Below are 16,205 nucleotides of genomic sequence, written 5' to 3' on the forward strand. Positions count from 1 at the left end.
GACCAGAAGTACTTGTACTTAATGCCAAGGGCAGGACATAGGCAGAGGGGGCTTTCCCCCCACCTCGATTCGGTTCACTCACTGGGATAAACTAGCACAGCATACAAACTAGCTGTTTATGTGTTTCATTACTGTGCTCATAGCATCTGCCTACCATTAGCATTTAATCGAGCGTTACTACAGAAACAACGCAGGCGGGTTTCCGCAGCCGGGCAACGTCACTGTTAACACCCGCTGCAGCAGGCAGGGCACAGGCAGCGGAGAAAGACACTTACTTTCCATAAGGCCTCCCCTGGGCTGCGGGACGAGCCGCATAGTAGTACTGCTTGAATTCGTCCATCCACACCTCCGCTGTGCGCTTGGTGTTTCTGAAAGAGGCAACGAGAGACAGGTGAAACCAAGGAAGCCTCTGAGGTGACATTTTCTAAAATGCATTGCCTAATCCATCCCACCCTCCTCCCATCCTCAACTTGGTCTTTGACTTCACCCAAGCCACCTTTGAGCCAGCCTACCTCTCACTGCTAGAGAAGGTACTCCTCCTCCCCATTAGTCCAGGGACCAAACACAACTGGTCAAAGCTTGGGTGAAGAATTCACCATTTCAAACTCAGTTGGATGCTTTGCATCCACCAGACTCAGAACTGAAGCCTCTCTTAAGCATCATCTCCATGGCAGGCTGGAATGGAGCTCTGAAAACTGGTGCCAAATTTACCAAAGATTGAAAGCAAGTATTTCCTTTGCGCCAATTCTGTATGGACACCCCTGGATTTCATTGAGGCAAATCTCAGCATTCAAAACTTAAGAGAAACCACCCTGACCACACACAGTGCTGTAGCATAAATGTCAGTCTTCCACATCAGTCAGGTGTCTGCAGAAGGTTTATGAGCCTCAGAAAAATCTTCTGTTGACTTCAGGTGGCTCTAACTCTCCTTGCAAAAGGCTTTGTTGTTCCATGTGGGTCTGCCCATCCCTGCCCAGGTCAGTGGAGTCCTCCAAGCTCCTGCTCCAAGGCAGGCCAGCGTGTCCAAGCTATTAATATCTGCCACTGGGCTGTGGGTGCCACAGGGCAGGCTCTGATCCAGCCAAGCCCTACATGGCCAGAACAGGAGATAGTCTGCACGTGAAGCCAGCACTACACTAGAGCCTGAGCTGTCTCTTGCACTGAAGAAGCTGTGTGGAAAAAAAAATTATCAATACCTGGCAGAAAGGCGGAGATATTTTTTTGTTAACATCTCTGTTTAAATAGAGGTACCACATAGCATCAGGTTGCCAGAAGCTGCTTCTCCTCTCAGTCTATATACCACTACATTAAGTTTAAGGCTGATAGATACCATAAGGTTAATAAAATCCCAGCTCCTAATACCTACAGATATGTTTCTCTAGAATGCTTTTCAGTCCCTTGCTGATTCATGGTGCTTTTTCCTCTCTCTCTCTAAGGCCACTGCAATAGTCTAAGTGCTCTTGTTCAAGAGATGCCAAAGTCACAATGTCTACATCTACATCTGTATCTAATCTTCCTCAATGTGCAGGATTTTTTTTCTTAGGCTTCCTGATCTCATTCAGGTTTATAAGAAACACGGGGATAAATGCCGGAGGCTCACACGTGGATGTTGATTCAGACCTCTTCAAAGTCCAGGTGCGCCTGTGCTCGGGGTGCAGCCAGAAGAGCCGTACCCATTCAAGCTCCCCTTGCTCCTCCTGCAGGTGATGCAACGTAGATGCTGCCTTTTCACTCAGGTTTGCAGCGACTCGGGCAGTGGAGATTCTGCCACATCCCAGCCTGTTCTGCAAGAGTCTCATTTCACTAGTTAAAGCAAGAGCCCTCCTCCTTGAGATGCCAGCAACACCCTGTGCCCCTCATTGCCATCTTCTTGAAGCAAGGTGGCATGGTCCCCTTCCTGCCCCACATATTGCGTGGCTGGAAATGGCATATTAGATATCACTGAGAAATGTAATTTGCACTCCCCCAATTCAGTGTCCCATGCAAAGCGTGGGGAAGCTGCAGAGAGCCCGAGTCAGAGGTAACCCCGCTGCAGGCAGCTGGGTCTTCACAAATACAGTTCTCGGCTCTTTATAACACCAGGAAAGCCACACTAAAAGGGATGCCTGGTGTGTAAACACACAGAAATGCAGTTTAGCTGAGAAACAGCCCCGAATTAAGTATAACCGCTCCCGATGTTTTTCTCTGTCATTTACTTACTGGACAACCTTCAGCCTTACACTCTAAAAAAGGAGGAAATCCTTCCTGACTTCACTAGCCGCTCCCATCATCTTCCCTGTGCCAATTCCCACTTCTGGACTGCCTCCTTCCTTGCCTGCTGTTTCCAAGATCCGAGCCCATTTCAGCCAGCCATTTTAGTACCTGATTCAGTCTATGTTCCTGTGTGTGAGGACAGCTCCCCTTCAGCTGGGACACGCTGGCAGTTCCTTCAGTGTCCCCCCCGGTGAGGTGCAGCCCATTGCTGCCTCTGCTCGAGAGGCAGCACCAGCCTGGAGGCAAAGCCGCCCGCTCCAGCACACTGCTCAGCTCCCCTCTCCGAGAGGCATCGGGAACCAAATTTTCTGGTTCAGCTGAGCCACGCTCAGCCCTCAGCTAAGGTCACGGGGTACTGACAGACATCACTGGCAGCCCGATTTCAGGTCATTATAAATGTGTTCTGACGACCTTAGGGTCTAAACCATTTGCTGTTACAGTAGCTAGTGCTCAACGAGATGCTGGGGCTGTGCCTCCATTTCTGTGCTGATGAAAGGTACCATATAAGTGTCCTATTTCTGTCATATTCTCGACACTGTAGAAATCCTAAGGGAGAGTTGTACTGGCTTGATTTTCTTCGGTTCAGGAGATTCCTGCCCAGGGATATTTCAAAATTTTCCAAACAAACCTTCCTTCCCATCTTCTCTGCTCTCCCCTCCCTACAAGGCAGCACCTTATTCCACCTCACAAAAGCTAAGTAAATACAAAACACCTACTTAATGTATGTATTGGCGTTTCCCTCTGGAAAGACATATGGATGTTTCTTCCGGAAGACGTGTCCAACACGGCTGCAGGGGATGATTTCCAGGCTCCCTCCACACATCCACACACGGAAAGAGATTTCTACAAGAAAAGCAGCTTCAGCATTTTATCTTTCTGTCCTAGAGCAGGCTGGATCCTGGTGTTACCTCTCACTTCATCCTGTCACATTAAACTGGGGTAAATCAATTACCAGAGGGGCTTTCCTAGGCACAACTCCCTTAAAAAACTGCATTTCAAAGCTTCTTGCGATCTGTTTGAAGTCAGTGCACTAGAAACCTGCCTGTAGCACAGCAGGTGCTATCACAATGGCAAGAGCGAGACAGTAAGTGGGTCCCTTTTCATGCACTCCCGCTTACATCGCAGAATCATCTTGCCAGTTTTGTGCTCCCGTAATTACTTCTGCGCTGCCTATTTCAGAGTCACTTCCCTACAAAGGGCTGTCAAGTTGATCAGGAGAGGCCATGAATTCTGTTATTAATGACTACAATGGTCATTATCTTTATGAATCCACCATTTATTCAGCAAAGTGAACAGAGAGCTGTACATCCATCACCCGTCCCAAAACAGATAGGAGCTTACCCTGCCCAGCACATATGCTGGGCTGTGAGTGCTGATGTTGCAGACCAGCAAGGCACACACCTTCCCAAAAGCAAAGGTCCGTGGTGGGAGGGACTATCCCAAAAATCTGGATAAGCTATCAGTACGGGAAATGTCTCCTGGTTGCCCTAAGCAGCTCTCTGGCTGGTCCACAGGGCCCTTCTGGAGGAAGACGAGCCTGTGGCACAATTGACACCAGAAGTAACGGGGCTCTTGGCAGGGAGCTGGATGAAATCCTAGCTAGTGAGGTAGGACGGGTGAGCAGAATGGCTGATCTAATGGGCCCATCTGGTCCTAATGCCTGTGAAGCTACGAATCTGCAACTATATTGTCAGAGAGTCATGCTTAGACAGAACCAGCATGGAAAAGAAATGAAATTAAAAAGAAAAGGCTTATGCAGTTCTTTGCATCCTATTTTATCATCTGTTGACAGTCTAGGGCTATACATAGCACATATCTACTCCAAAACAACAAATCTCTTTTCACTCCCCCCCAGCACACACACATTTAACTACAGAAGTCAGACAGGAGGCCACCCATCGTCTTTGCCAGCTCATGCTCCTGGCTGTCCCTCACATATGCCAGTGCAAGGATGACTTGTCTCCAGATCAGATGCTGGCAAGACAAGTGCCTGTGTCGGGAAGGCCATTTGGGGAGTGTGGACAGGACTCCTCCACCTCCAGGGGCAGACACTGCTGGCCCACAAAGCTGCCATCCCTCCAGAAACAACTCACAGCCTCGGGGAGCAAAGAAGAACTGGAGCCCAGACCTCCAAAGCCACCTACTCTGAAGCGCACATGGCTCAGCCACGAGGTGCACATTGCTGCAGAGGTGGAAGCCAGATTCTTGTCGCTCCCCTCCCCACTACCAGCACGCCTGCCTGCTCCTGAGCTGATGGAAATGAGAGGCTGGCACAGCCGCAAAGCCCTCTTGCCTTGATGCCCGGGTCCAAAATTCAAGGCTTGAGCCCATCCTCAACAGCTGGCCCTGGCAGCAGGGGCCACCAAAGGCTGGGGTGGGAAAGCACAGCAGGGAGGAGAAGCATTTCTTTCCAGAAATCCCCTCCCCTTCCCTCCACTGCTGTATTTACAGGCAAGGGCTGCAACAGCAGCTGGAGCCTCACCACTTTCCCCAGTGCTGGGTATTAACAGGCCAATAAAACGTGCCCTTGTGCTGTGTCCCGGTGCTATATTGGGAGCAACCTTAATCACAGCTGCAGGGAAATGAGATTATGGCAGGATGCGGCCACCCTAAGCTGCTGCACTCAGTTGCCCTCACACATGGCTGTCGCTCTCCTTTGCCTCTGTGTCACATCACCAGCCACGCTGCCAGCGCTGCTGAGTAAATCAGAAGGGTGCCCGATAAAGGGGGACAATCAGCTGAGCAGCTGCGAACCTCAGTGTGGCTGCTGTGTCGTGCCTTCCCCTCCTCTGGTCCTTCTGCCCTGCCTAGGAGAAGAGCAGCTCCCTGGAGCGCTACCAGGCAAAGGCCGGCACCATTCAGTCCTCTCCTGCTCTTAATTTAAAGCCTAATGAAGAGGTAGGCTGAGGTGATCTCTGTGCACTGCGAACTGGAATGAGAACACAGTGCTGGGGAGGCAGAAGATGGTGAGGAGCCTGAGCTCTCTGCTTCAGACATGTTGCACCCTGCAGGCCCTGCTCCAGTCCCAGCAGAGGCAATTAAAGCACAGGTTTCAGCAGGTAGGGATGACCCACGGAGCCATCCGTGGCAGCTAACAAACAAGGTCTCTAGGCAGGCAGCCAAGAGTTTAATGCCTTGGGAGGAGGTAAACTGAGGCACCAGTGAAGGCATGGCATGGGGCCAGCTCAGATGAGCGAGGGGAGCAGGAACCAACAGCACGCTTCACCCAACCCTTGAGGGATGTCTCCAGTGAGGGTGGCCCCACCGAGCGACCCCCAGGAGAGATGCGAGCAGTATGCATTGGGGCGCACTGGGCTTGGCCTTAGCTTGACAAAATACCTTTAGCGCTTCTTGCTGGCCTGCAGGGCCTTCTCCCATTACTCATCACCTACAGGGGTGTCCTCACTGGTTTGCCTCAGTGTCCAGTCTGGCCAAAACCATGACAAGGGGATTAAGAAAATTTAAGAAGTAGAACACGTACAATGTCCTCCTCCTAACCCAAACACACTTGCTTTTGTTTTGCCTGAAGTCTCCAGCCCACTCTAGCTGCCCAGTCAATAACATTAAAGGCAGCGGCGATGCTCCCCAGGACCAGAGTCCTGCATCCCCTCAGGACTAAGCTACCAGAAAAAGTATAGTTCACTGCAAGTGCCCAAAATGAGCCGCTGCTCAGTCAGCTCCTGCCCTTTATCACCTGCCCAGAGCTGACCAGGCCCAGCGGGGTCACAGCTGCCCGTGTTTGTGTGTGAAGGAGAGGAGGGAGACGCTGCCATCGACTGCTGCACCTGCAGGAGGTGCAGCTTTGAGCCGGGCACGCTTCTGCTCTCAGGGTGATGGGCAAGATGGGATCTGCCCTGCTGCTATGCAGACCTGCACTTTTTTGTTGCAGTGTTAACCTGCACATGGCCTTTGGCGGCCATGCCCCGAGGCAGCATTACAGCAGCACAGCCAGAGCACATGGGGTCGGGAGCAGCCTCCCCGGGGCAAGTACCAGTACGAGAAACATTGTGCTCCGTAGGATGGGCCATAACCACACGTAAAGAATGCAATGCCTGCCATTGCAGGGCATCAGACAAGCTGCCAGGATCCAGCTTCCCCGGAGGGCAGGCTGCTCCGTCACTGTTCATCTCCCAGGAGCAGCTTGCGCTGGCTGCTGTCAGAGAAGAGTGACGAGCAGAGACGGAGGACGGGTCAGGCGCAGGGCGGCAGTCCCTCTCCTCCTGTCTAGTTCCCTTCTTGAACATTCTCTTTGGGCCATTGATCCAGCAGGGGAGGCGGAAGGGCTGCTGCTCCCTCCTAGGTTTGCTCAGAGCCACCCCGCTCAGAGAAGCAGATGCTTTGGGTCAGTCCGGTGGCAAGACACCCACCCACAGAGAGAAAGCAGGAAGGAGCGAGATCCTACTGCATAACGAGATATAAATAAAGAAAATATGCTAGAGGAAAAAAGGCATGTGAAGGAAACAACAGTGCCAGGTTACTGCACTGTTACTGCAAGGCAGCAGCATCTGTTCCCTTGGATGACTGACAGCATCGCTGTATGTGTTGAGACACGAGATTCTTCCTTCCTTGCTAGCCATACTCCCCAGGGGTGCGAGCTATTAAAGCCAGGTTCTGATCTGTCTCCCTGACATCAAGTGCCTCCCTCTTCTTTCACAGATACAGTCTATTGCTCTGATCTGCAGCATCACTAGAGCTTCAAAGAGAGAACAGCCCAGCCTGATCCAGCTCCGCTTGACATGGGGGACAAGGGACAGGCTGTTACCTCTTTCATGTGCCCTCTCAAGTTTGCATGCAGGAGATTTCTTAACGCCCATCTTGCCCCGTGATAATGGGCAGAGGTGACTGAATTTAGGTCAGCTCTTAACCTTTTTTTCATGCAGGAAAAACGATAGTGTCAAGGAGAGCTTGGCAGCACTCAGCCACCTTAGCAATACCAGAATGGAGAAGCAGCCACGGTACTTTGCCACCTGCTTGCAGCATGCCAATGGAGCTACTGTTTCAGGCACTCTGCAAATTCAGGGAGGCACTGATGCCTCAGTTCGTAGCTTCAAAATGCTGTTGTCGCACAACAGAATAAGACACGTCTTCGCTTTGTTAATGAGAAAATAAGATCAGGAAGAGTAGGAGGGTGCATGTGGTGTTCTCTCATCTGTCGGTAACACCAAAGCTGAAAACTCCGTGGTTTAGGGTATTTGCCTATAGAAAACCAAAGCAGCGTGGAAGGCAGGGTGTCCCAAATACCAACAATTGCTCACTTCCCATCATTCATGATTGTTGGATCACTTACTCAGCTGAGACCATAACCTATGAATGTAAGTGAGGGAAACCATGCAGAGCATTCAAAGCAAAGTCCAAAACAACCTTGTATGTATCTGGCATGACTCAGGAAGAGAAGCCAACACAGCAAGGTGTAGGAGGAAGAAGAGTGACTCACCGAAGTTCTCCCCACCCCAGATGTCCATGGCACTGTCGTACTTCCCCAGGTGATTGAACCAGGCTTTGTCGATCACAAACAGCCCCCCAGCAATGATGGGAGTCCTGCAGAATGGGTAAGGGAAGAGGGGACATACTCTCAAACACTGCTGCAGCACCTGGATGCACAGAAGCAGCCCCTTCCTTTGCCTCCTCTTCCATTGTCATGACATTACCTATGTATCTCCTTCTCCCCAACAACACACCTCAAAAAGCATCTGAGCCTTTCTTTCAGCTGCCTTCGTATTTTGCTGTCAATCATAAATTGCCTGGCACTTAATGACTGGCTAATGCACCCGTCAGCACAACTCCTACAAGCCCAAAGTTCACAGCCCTGATTGTAGGCTTCAGCATCAAAAATGCACTTAGCGCTCAGGGGGTTATTCACTCAGACGGGCTTTTTGCCTGGAGCCAGACTATTAAGAGCACCATTCCACTGGGGAGGGGAAGGCAGAGCCAATTCAGAAGGGCTTTTTAAAAGCCATCACTAGCTGTGTGATCTTTATTTCAAAACAGGGTTACTTTTCATTCTTTGGATTAACTACAGAAACTGCACAGAGAAGGTCCATGGAGGAAGGGAGGGCAGACCCAGAAGACAGCTCGAGGAGACATGCCATTTACTGGCACAAGTCCCATCTCCATTCAATTGCAGACAGTGTGGATGCCTTAGAGGAGGCCTGGGAGGAGCTGGGGTGACTGCTGTGCCCAGGCGAGTCTCCACAGTGCCCTAGGTGGCAGGACAACCAGCAACGTGAGCCTTCAGGAAGCCAGCGAGAGCTCCTGCTAACAGCAGCGTCCTAAGGAGAAGCAATGCTTTGCTCTCCTGTGAGCTCTCCGAGGCACTAAGCCTCCCCCAACACTTGGTCTCCTCCATGCCGCACACGCCAGCACTTCACGGCTGGGGATGCAGACACCAGCACTCGGCTTGCTGCCAGGAGGGTTTTTCAGCAGAATGAGGGACTCCCTTCATCCCACGGCATGAGGACAGATGGCATCTCTCCCATTCAGTTTCGCTGTCTCTCCTGCACATCCTGAATTTCTGAGGAGCCTTCAGTGAGGTCCAGAAGAGCAGCACTGATCTGGAAAGGCTGGAAAAGCCAACCGTATCCTGGGCTGCATCAAAAGAAGTGTGGCCAGCAGGTCAAAGGAGGTGATTCTGCTCCACTCTCATGAGACCCCATCTGGAGTCCCGCATCCAGCTCTGGAGTCCCCAACATAAGAAGGACATGGACCTGCTGAAGCGTGTCCAGAGGAGAGCCACGAGGATGATCCGAGGGCTGGAGCACCTCTCCTATGAGGAGAGGCTGAAAGAGTTGGGGCTGTTCAGCCTGGAGAAGAGGAGGCTCTGGGGAGATCTTATTGCGGCCTTCCAGTACCTAAAGGGGGCCTACAGGAGAGCTGGGGAAGGACTTTTTACTAGAACATGTAGCGATAGGAAGAGGGGGAATGGCTTTAAACTGGAAGAGGGCAGGTTCAGATTGAACATTAGGAAGAAGTTTTTCACTTTGAGGGTGGTAAGGCAGTGGCACAGGTTGCCCAGAGAGGTTGTTGAGGCCCCATCCCTGGAGGTATTCAAGGCCAGGCTGGACATGGCCTTGGGCAACGTGGTCTAGTGGGAGGTGTCCCTGCCTATGGCAGGGGGGTTGGAATTCAATGATCTTCAAGATCCTTTCCAACCTAAACCATTCTACGATTCTATGATGATTCTATGACTAGACACCACTTTTTCATCAAGTGGGCTGAGGACACTGCCTTATTTTTCAGTGATAGCTGACCTAAGAGAAGCAGGAGTTTAGAGTACTGGGCTCTCCCCCTAACCATATTCAGCCTTCTTAGCACTACCAAAACACAAATAACTATAAATATACCCCTTCTACTTCTGTAGCACCCTCAGGATTCAGTATTGGGAGGCAAAACTGTACTGCAAATCCCAAGCTAGCCAGAAGCTCACTATAGGTATTAGTTCAGAGCTGTCCTGGAAGGAATATCACACTGCTATGGTACATGGTGACACACAAGAGGTCAGATGAGACACCTGTCCTGCCCCACGTTCCTCAGGTGCCTCCTTACCCCTCTTGACTTACTTAATGGGTTCGGTGGGATCAAGTCGTTTGGCTTTCTGCTCTGGGGAAAGCTGCTCCCATTTGAAATGCAGACTCCAGTCAAAACCTAAAACCGAAGTAGAGAAGTACCGTGGGGAAATTAGAAATAGGTATGGATTAGTAGGCAATGCAGGCTGCTGAAGCCATGTTTGATGGAGTATTTTCCCCACTTTTAAATGACTTAAGCCATGGAGATGCAGCTCTTGGGACAAGAGTCCAATGACTAACATATTTTAGTACTGCACATGAGCAAGAAACAACATATTGCATTTCAATTGCAAAGTCAAGCACTCCAAAGGCAGGAAAAGTCAGAATTACAGCTGCTGCTGAAACCTCGCTTTGTCCCCTTGTGCACAAAAATACACGCTCTGATGGATATTGTGTGCTACAAATAGCACAGGCATACTAATAAGCGCTACAGTCGCATCCTCCATTTGTTGCCTAGACATCCCCCATCTCCTCTTGTCAGCAGACCAGCTTTCAGCACTGCCAAGGGTGGCTTTGAAATGACCCTTCTTTCCTGCTTGACCGCCTTATCCACTGTAGCAAACACCATTCCTCACGCCACACTAACCTGTCTCTAAAATAGCCAGAGAACAGCCAGTGGGGAGCTGGTGAGTGCTAATGCACTTTTTGCAAGATAGCAGGAGCCAGCAGTGCAGTGCAGAGTCACCAGCTCCTCAGGCCAGTGCACATTCACACCACAGGATGGACACCCACAGGGCATGCACATGGCTTGGACTTACCTCCTCTGAGGTCAGAGGAAGCCGCCACATAGGCAAAAGTGTCCAAGTTGATGATGTCAATAACAGGGCTGACCACTCGGGTGGGATCCTGGAAAGCAGAAGCAAAACGACCAGTGACTTCAGATCACACCACTCAAACTGCTCAAGGGATGCTCTAAACTCCTGGAGACACCAGGTGGCTTCAAATCTTGGTGTCACTCAGGCTTGTCAGGGACAAGCGCCCATCACTGCCTCCTCCTCCTCAGCCATCACATCAGTTCAACCAAGGAATTAACGGCAGCCGCACCAAGTGGCAGAGGTATTGCCGGGAGCCCGGGAAGGCAGGCACCATCTCTCCCGGGAAAAAGGACTGCGTGCTGCTGGGCCACTGAGCTAGCATCTCTCACCGGCTTTGGCTTCACCTGCAGTCTCTCCCTCCACAGGCTGTGTGTGTACTCGGCGCCAAACTCAGCTGGATGCAAAGCTCCATCTGCCTTTTGCAAATTCACTAATGTATTCCCCTTTCACCTCCCTTAAATACTTTTTATGGGATTTCAGAAGTCAGGCAGCAAATAGGCAGTTGAAATGACAGAGGAAAAATACAGGCAGTCAAGCAGCTTAAATACAGGCAGTTTTTAAGTGTACAAACCACAGGGATACAGTTAGAGTTTTGCCAAAGGTGTGAAAGGGTTAAAAAAAAAGGACCTGAATTATTTTAAATAGTTGGTGGTGATTTAATTAACATCTTCTTATGGTCAAAGAGATTATACAAACAGTTACGAACAAAAATATCTAGAGGAGGAAGAGACTCTGACAGCTTTGCCTGGTCTCTTATCTCCCTTTTTCTTTACAAAAATCCCAAACTCCAATTATAGCTCAAACTTCAAGCATTTACCCTTGCCAGATCAAATTGTTTTTCACAGCCATGCAAAGGAAAGCATCTGAGCACACACAGGCTTGCTCTCTCGCTCAGAAAAGACTTTGTTTTAGAAATTAGTCCTAACAAAGAAGTACTCAAATGCAGCTGTAGGAAGAGGCAACCAAAGGCCATGAGCTGGGAGCTGGACTAGAGCTCAGGTTTTCCAAATGAGCATGACAAATACTTGATATTTCCGTAAAAACGTCAAGTCAAGAGTCTTAACATGACTTTCAGCAAGTCAAACATCCCACTTAAAGGGCAAAGTCCACTGTACCTACGTGGAGAAACTCAAGTCATGTCCAAGCGTGATGAGCCTTTCAAACCCATCGTAGCTGCTGCACAACGCCCCCAAAACTGCCACAGCATCTGCTTTGCATACCGAACACTACAGGGAAAGGATTTTATCTAGTAATTTAAAACTCACCCCTCGAGCATCTTACAGGTGAGCACTTCTAACCAGCCCACACTCATCCTCAGTTTCAATTCCATGCCTATACTCATTGCACAGCACAGCTTCTTGCGAGAAAACCCCCTTTACCTCTTGGCTGAGCGCATTACTGCAGAGCGCTAGCAGCTTTCAGCGGTGCAACCTTCTCCCTGCCTCACTTTCCCTGCCCTGTCCTGGGGACATTTCTATTTACTCAGCTTTCACAAGGGTCTCTCTGACCCTCAGTAGAAAAGCACAGCATGCTCAAGAGCACAGCATTGTTGCTATGATTTATTTTGGGTTGTGCAAACCTTTTATAGGCAGCTTCACCTTTTAGGATTTTTTTTATACCCTCCCATGCCAGGGCATATTAATATTAATAACACCCAAATCTCCAATCCTCTTTCATATGACATTCTCAAAAATCTGAGAATGTATTTCTCCAATACACTTCTCAAACCAACCAAATAATGGATCTAAACCAACAGGAAAAAAAACTCTGAAAATGGTCCTGAAGAAAATGGATACATTTCAACTTTGGAGGAGTACCTTGATTCCAGCTTGTCTCCCAACCTCATCATGACCTTGTAACAGACAGCAAAACAGGCCATGGTTGCTCCTCTGGCCCCACAGCAGCACCAGGCAACGCAAGAGGGCAGGCTGCCCCTCACCTCCCTCCCCCTGTCCCAGGAGAGCATCAAACTGGGGGGGGAAGCTTGAGCTGAAAGGGTTGGGGGGGGGGGGGGGGGGGGAGTCACCATTCCAGTGCCATTTGCAAATTCAGATTGAGGCAAGCTCGTTGAGTCGTGCTGTAAAAAACACCTTGGGCTGGATAATTACATTTTTAGAAAAGTTATTCAGTCAAAATGCACCATTAATGGCTTTCGAGATAATTTTTCTGTAAGTAAAAACAAAAGCCCGTGTGCCCACGCACTCATCGTCATACGCTCACAAACAGGCTGGTGCAAAGTACCCACCGTTGCTGCTGCTCCCTGGGACACGCACCCTCCCGGGCACACGTCCGAGACCCCCCAGGCCCCCTCTCTTTCCCCCACACCCCTTCACTCGTTCTTAGACTCTCTCTAGCTCTGCTTGTTTCCAAATCCATATGCTGGGCATGTGCTGTCCATACCCGGAGGGGGGAGATGCCATCGGCTGCTCGGAAAGCTCGACATGGGCCGTGAGGGGCACCTTCACATAGGTGCATGGTGGCACATGTGGGCTCAGGCATTTCCCACCACGAAAAGCCGCAGGAATAGCTGCGCTGGCTGAGAAAATAAGCGAGAAGCGACGGGCGGGTGGTGAAAGCACCAAGTGTGCTTCGAGGCACTCGCCGCTCCTTTGCTTGAAACTTAAATGACATTAGCTCAGAGCAGACTGTTCCTAGGAGGAACAGGGTACGAAAATGCTCTTTCTAGGCGGCTAATCCTCACGGCAGCGGTCGGACAGGGAATCCGGCTCTTTGGCACAGCCTGAAGGTGGCAGCAGTAACATTTCATACACTTCATTGATCAATATTTTAACCCTGGTGGAAAGGATGGGCACGGTGGCCCTGGGAAGAAGGAAACAGAGGACCCACTGCCCTTATCCTGCAGCTTTTGCGAGCAGTTAAAAAGCAAGTGGGACCCCCGTTGCTTTGCGAGTCCCTCAGCACCCTTCGTACATAGTAGGTCTTCTCTTGGTGCCTTCAGCTGGGCTGCAAGACACTGGGCAGGGTAAGTGCACCGTGAGCAGCAGCACAAGCTTACCAACTGCCAGAGAAAGATTAAACCCAGAAAAGCAAATAAAAAGAAGTTCACGGAGGTGACGTTTGCATGTGACGCTATGTTCAGACCAGCATGCAGTGAAACTCTTATGGCGATGCCACACATGGCATCCAGTCACCTACCCCACGGGCGCAGAACATGGGGCACAGTGATGGAGCTGTGTGGGAAAGCAGCTCTGCCTGATCCCTTCCCACTGCCACCACTGCCCTTCTCCTGCCAAAACACATCAAAAGCTCTGCCTGGGAAAGAGGCAATTGCTTTGGATATTCCTCCCCGAAATACAGCAGAGCTTTGGCAGAGAACAAGGAATTTCTGCCTTAAAATAAGCTTAGAGAAACAAGAGGTGCAGTAAAGTTTAGTGGTGAATCCCACCCTGGGCCAGGCCAGCTACAAGGCTCAAGTGGGGTTTCATAGCACATGTTCTCATAATTCCACTGGAGCTGTGATCGATATTATGAAAAGGCCATCTTCGTTATATTACCGTTTATCAGCAGCGCTGTGGCCCAGCAAACCTGCAAATCCAGGCTGGGACCTCTCCAGTGCTGGCTGCGCTACAAGCACCAGCAGCACCGACTGTCCTCACCCACCACCGAGGGACCTGACTGGGTGCTGTGCCCCTACTTCCCCCTGTCCCATCACTGCTGTCCACAGGGGACGCACAGCCCATCCAGCACAGCTATCACGTATGGAGGTGTGAAAAGCAGGATGACTTGGACGACAGGCAGCGCGAACACCAGCCAGGCAGGTTTCTCCGTAACCCACCACCTTGGCTTCCCCTTGCTCCTCAGCTGCCCTTATTTCAACATAATTCAGTAGTTTTAAAATTACTGAGTAATAAATACTAGCAATCGGGAGCCAGAGGTGTAGCAAGGACGGGTAAATGAGGCACAGTGAAGGGAAAGGACCATGCGTCCATGTCAGAGCTGCAGGTGTCACCCCCTGCATCGTGCCAGCAGGTCACCAGCACAGAGCTCCCCGACTCAAGTGACAAGACGCCGGGAGCCTCTGTGCGCACGTCTGGCAAGAGAGTCGCCGCCGGCAAAAGGCGAATGTCATTGTCTGCTCTGAAATCAGCAGAATTTAAATCCTATTAAATCAATTTATTAGCGCTTAATTTGCATGAAATTAAATTCGGCCCCTATTCAAGGAGCCGTCACTCCCTTAAATCATCAGCACCGAGCATTTTACATGATCCTAATTAAAAACTCTGCTGGAGCACTGCCCACGTATTCCCCTTCCATCACTCAACCTGCGTTTGCAGGTTAGAGCCCCACTGCCCTGGGAGGCACGTTGTCCCACCCACCCACATGCTCTCCCTGTCACAGGGACAACCCCACCTGGCTGCTGGGTGGAGGAAGACCAGCAAAGGCCACTTTGCAAGCCAAAAGCTCATCACTTTCTTACTCAGATGCCTGCATGCAAGATGGTTACAGTTGGGTGGTCATGCTCATTGAGAGGGAAGAGAAGGTGGACATCAGCGATGCATCCCTCGAGGGTGGCCCTGGTCTCTCAGGAGCACTCACCTCTTTGATCCTCTGCAGCAGAGGGAGCAGCCAGTCCTTATTCACCTCACAGTGACTGTCGAGGAAGGTCAGGACTCCTGCTTGTGCCACATCTGCCCCCCGGATTCGGGACCGGATCAGACCTGTTCAGGGACACACCACGTCAGCTGCCACGCAGATGGCTGGGCAATGTCCCCAGGCTCCTCCAGCACAGTCTTCTGCACTCTCTCATGCATCTCCTGAGTTTTGGCCCATCTAAATCCCATTTGGACAAGACATGGCTTGGGTTCGCTGCCTCCTTCCCAGCTCTGCAAGGCACGCCAACCATTTCCCAAGGTCACCAAAGCAAATAAATGGCTCCACCAAGGCTAATGATTTATGGCATTTATGCCAATCTTTAATTTGCACAATTATTTCTGCTGTCACCTTCTGGGGCAAAACACAATTCAAAACGCTTTCATAACCCCCTGCAGGTAATAAATCTAACATAGATTTAAGTCAGTGGGGAATGGGCCAGGGGAGCTGAGGGTGGCTTTTCTCTGGGAAACCGCCTATTTAGACAGGAGTCAACTGGCTTTCCAACACCCCTCTTGCCTGCGGCCGATGCTCAAGTGAACTGCAGTGTAAGACAGGAGGTGGTCTGTTGGTAAACAGGACATGCAGGTTGCTCAAGGGGAAGGGGAGCAGAACTTCTTGGTGAAGAAGAAACAGTGGTAATACAAGGGGAGATAGGAACAGATAGAGAGAGACAGAAGGGTTTCAGGGAGCAGCCACACATCAGGTCCACGCAGGAGGATGTCACTGATTTCATATTAAAATTCCTTAGAGGAAAGGGGCCAAGGAACAGCCTCTGAGCAGAAGAAAGAGGGGCAGAATAACAAAGCCTGGAGCAATGCAGTGTTTGCTGAGGTCACCTCCTGCAATGCAGGTGGTCCCTGTATCTCTCTGCAACTTGTATGATCTTGTGGGTAGGCATGGTCTGCTGTATCCACCCCAGCCCTCCCCAAACCCTGGCAGATCCTGAGGAACACAGCTTCAG

At 50.6% G+C, this 16,205-nt stretch overlaps 1 protein-coding gene across 1 annotated transcript in view; it reads right to left on the bottom strand.

Moving 5' to 3' along the window:
* Nucleotides 1-16,205, bottom strand: part of GALNT14 (polypeptide N-acetylgalactosaminyltransferase 14) — a 101,542-nt gene that overhangs the window by 11,698 nt on the left and 73,639 nt on the right. Inside the window, exons 6-11 of the mRNA XM_082480851.1 lie at nt 15,188-15,309; nt 10,574-10,661; nt 9,810-9,894; nt 7,688-7,791; nt 2,970-3,096; nt 276-368 (exon numbers count right to left, since the gene is read on the bottom strand). Of these exons, the coding sequence (XP_082336977.1) occupies nt 276-368; nt 2,970-3,096; nt 7,688-7,791; nt 9,810-9,894; nt 10,574-10,661; nt 15,188-15,309 (619 nt within the window). The remainder of the gene's footprint in view (nt 1-275; nt 369-2,969; nt 3,097-7,687; nt 7,792-9,809; nt 9,895-10,573; nt 10,662-15,187; nt 15,310-16,205) is intronic.

This window comes from Vanellus vanellus (genome assembly GCF_965231255.1).
Source record: "Vanellus vanellus genome assembly, chromosome: 3".
NCBI classification, from domain to species: Eukaryota; Metazoa; Chordata; class Aves; order Charadriiformes; family Charadriidae; genus Vanellus; species Vanellus vanellus.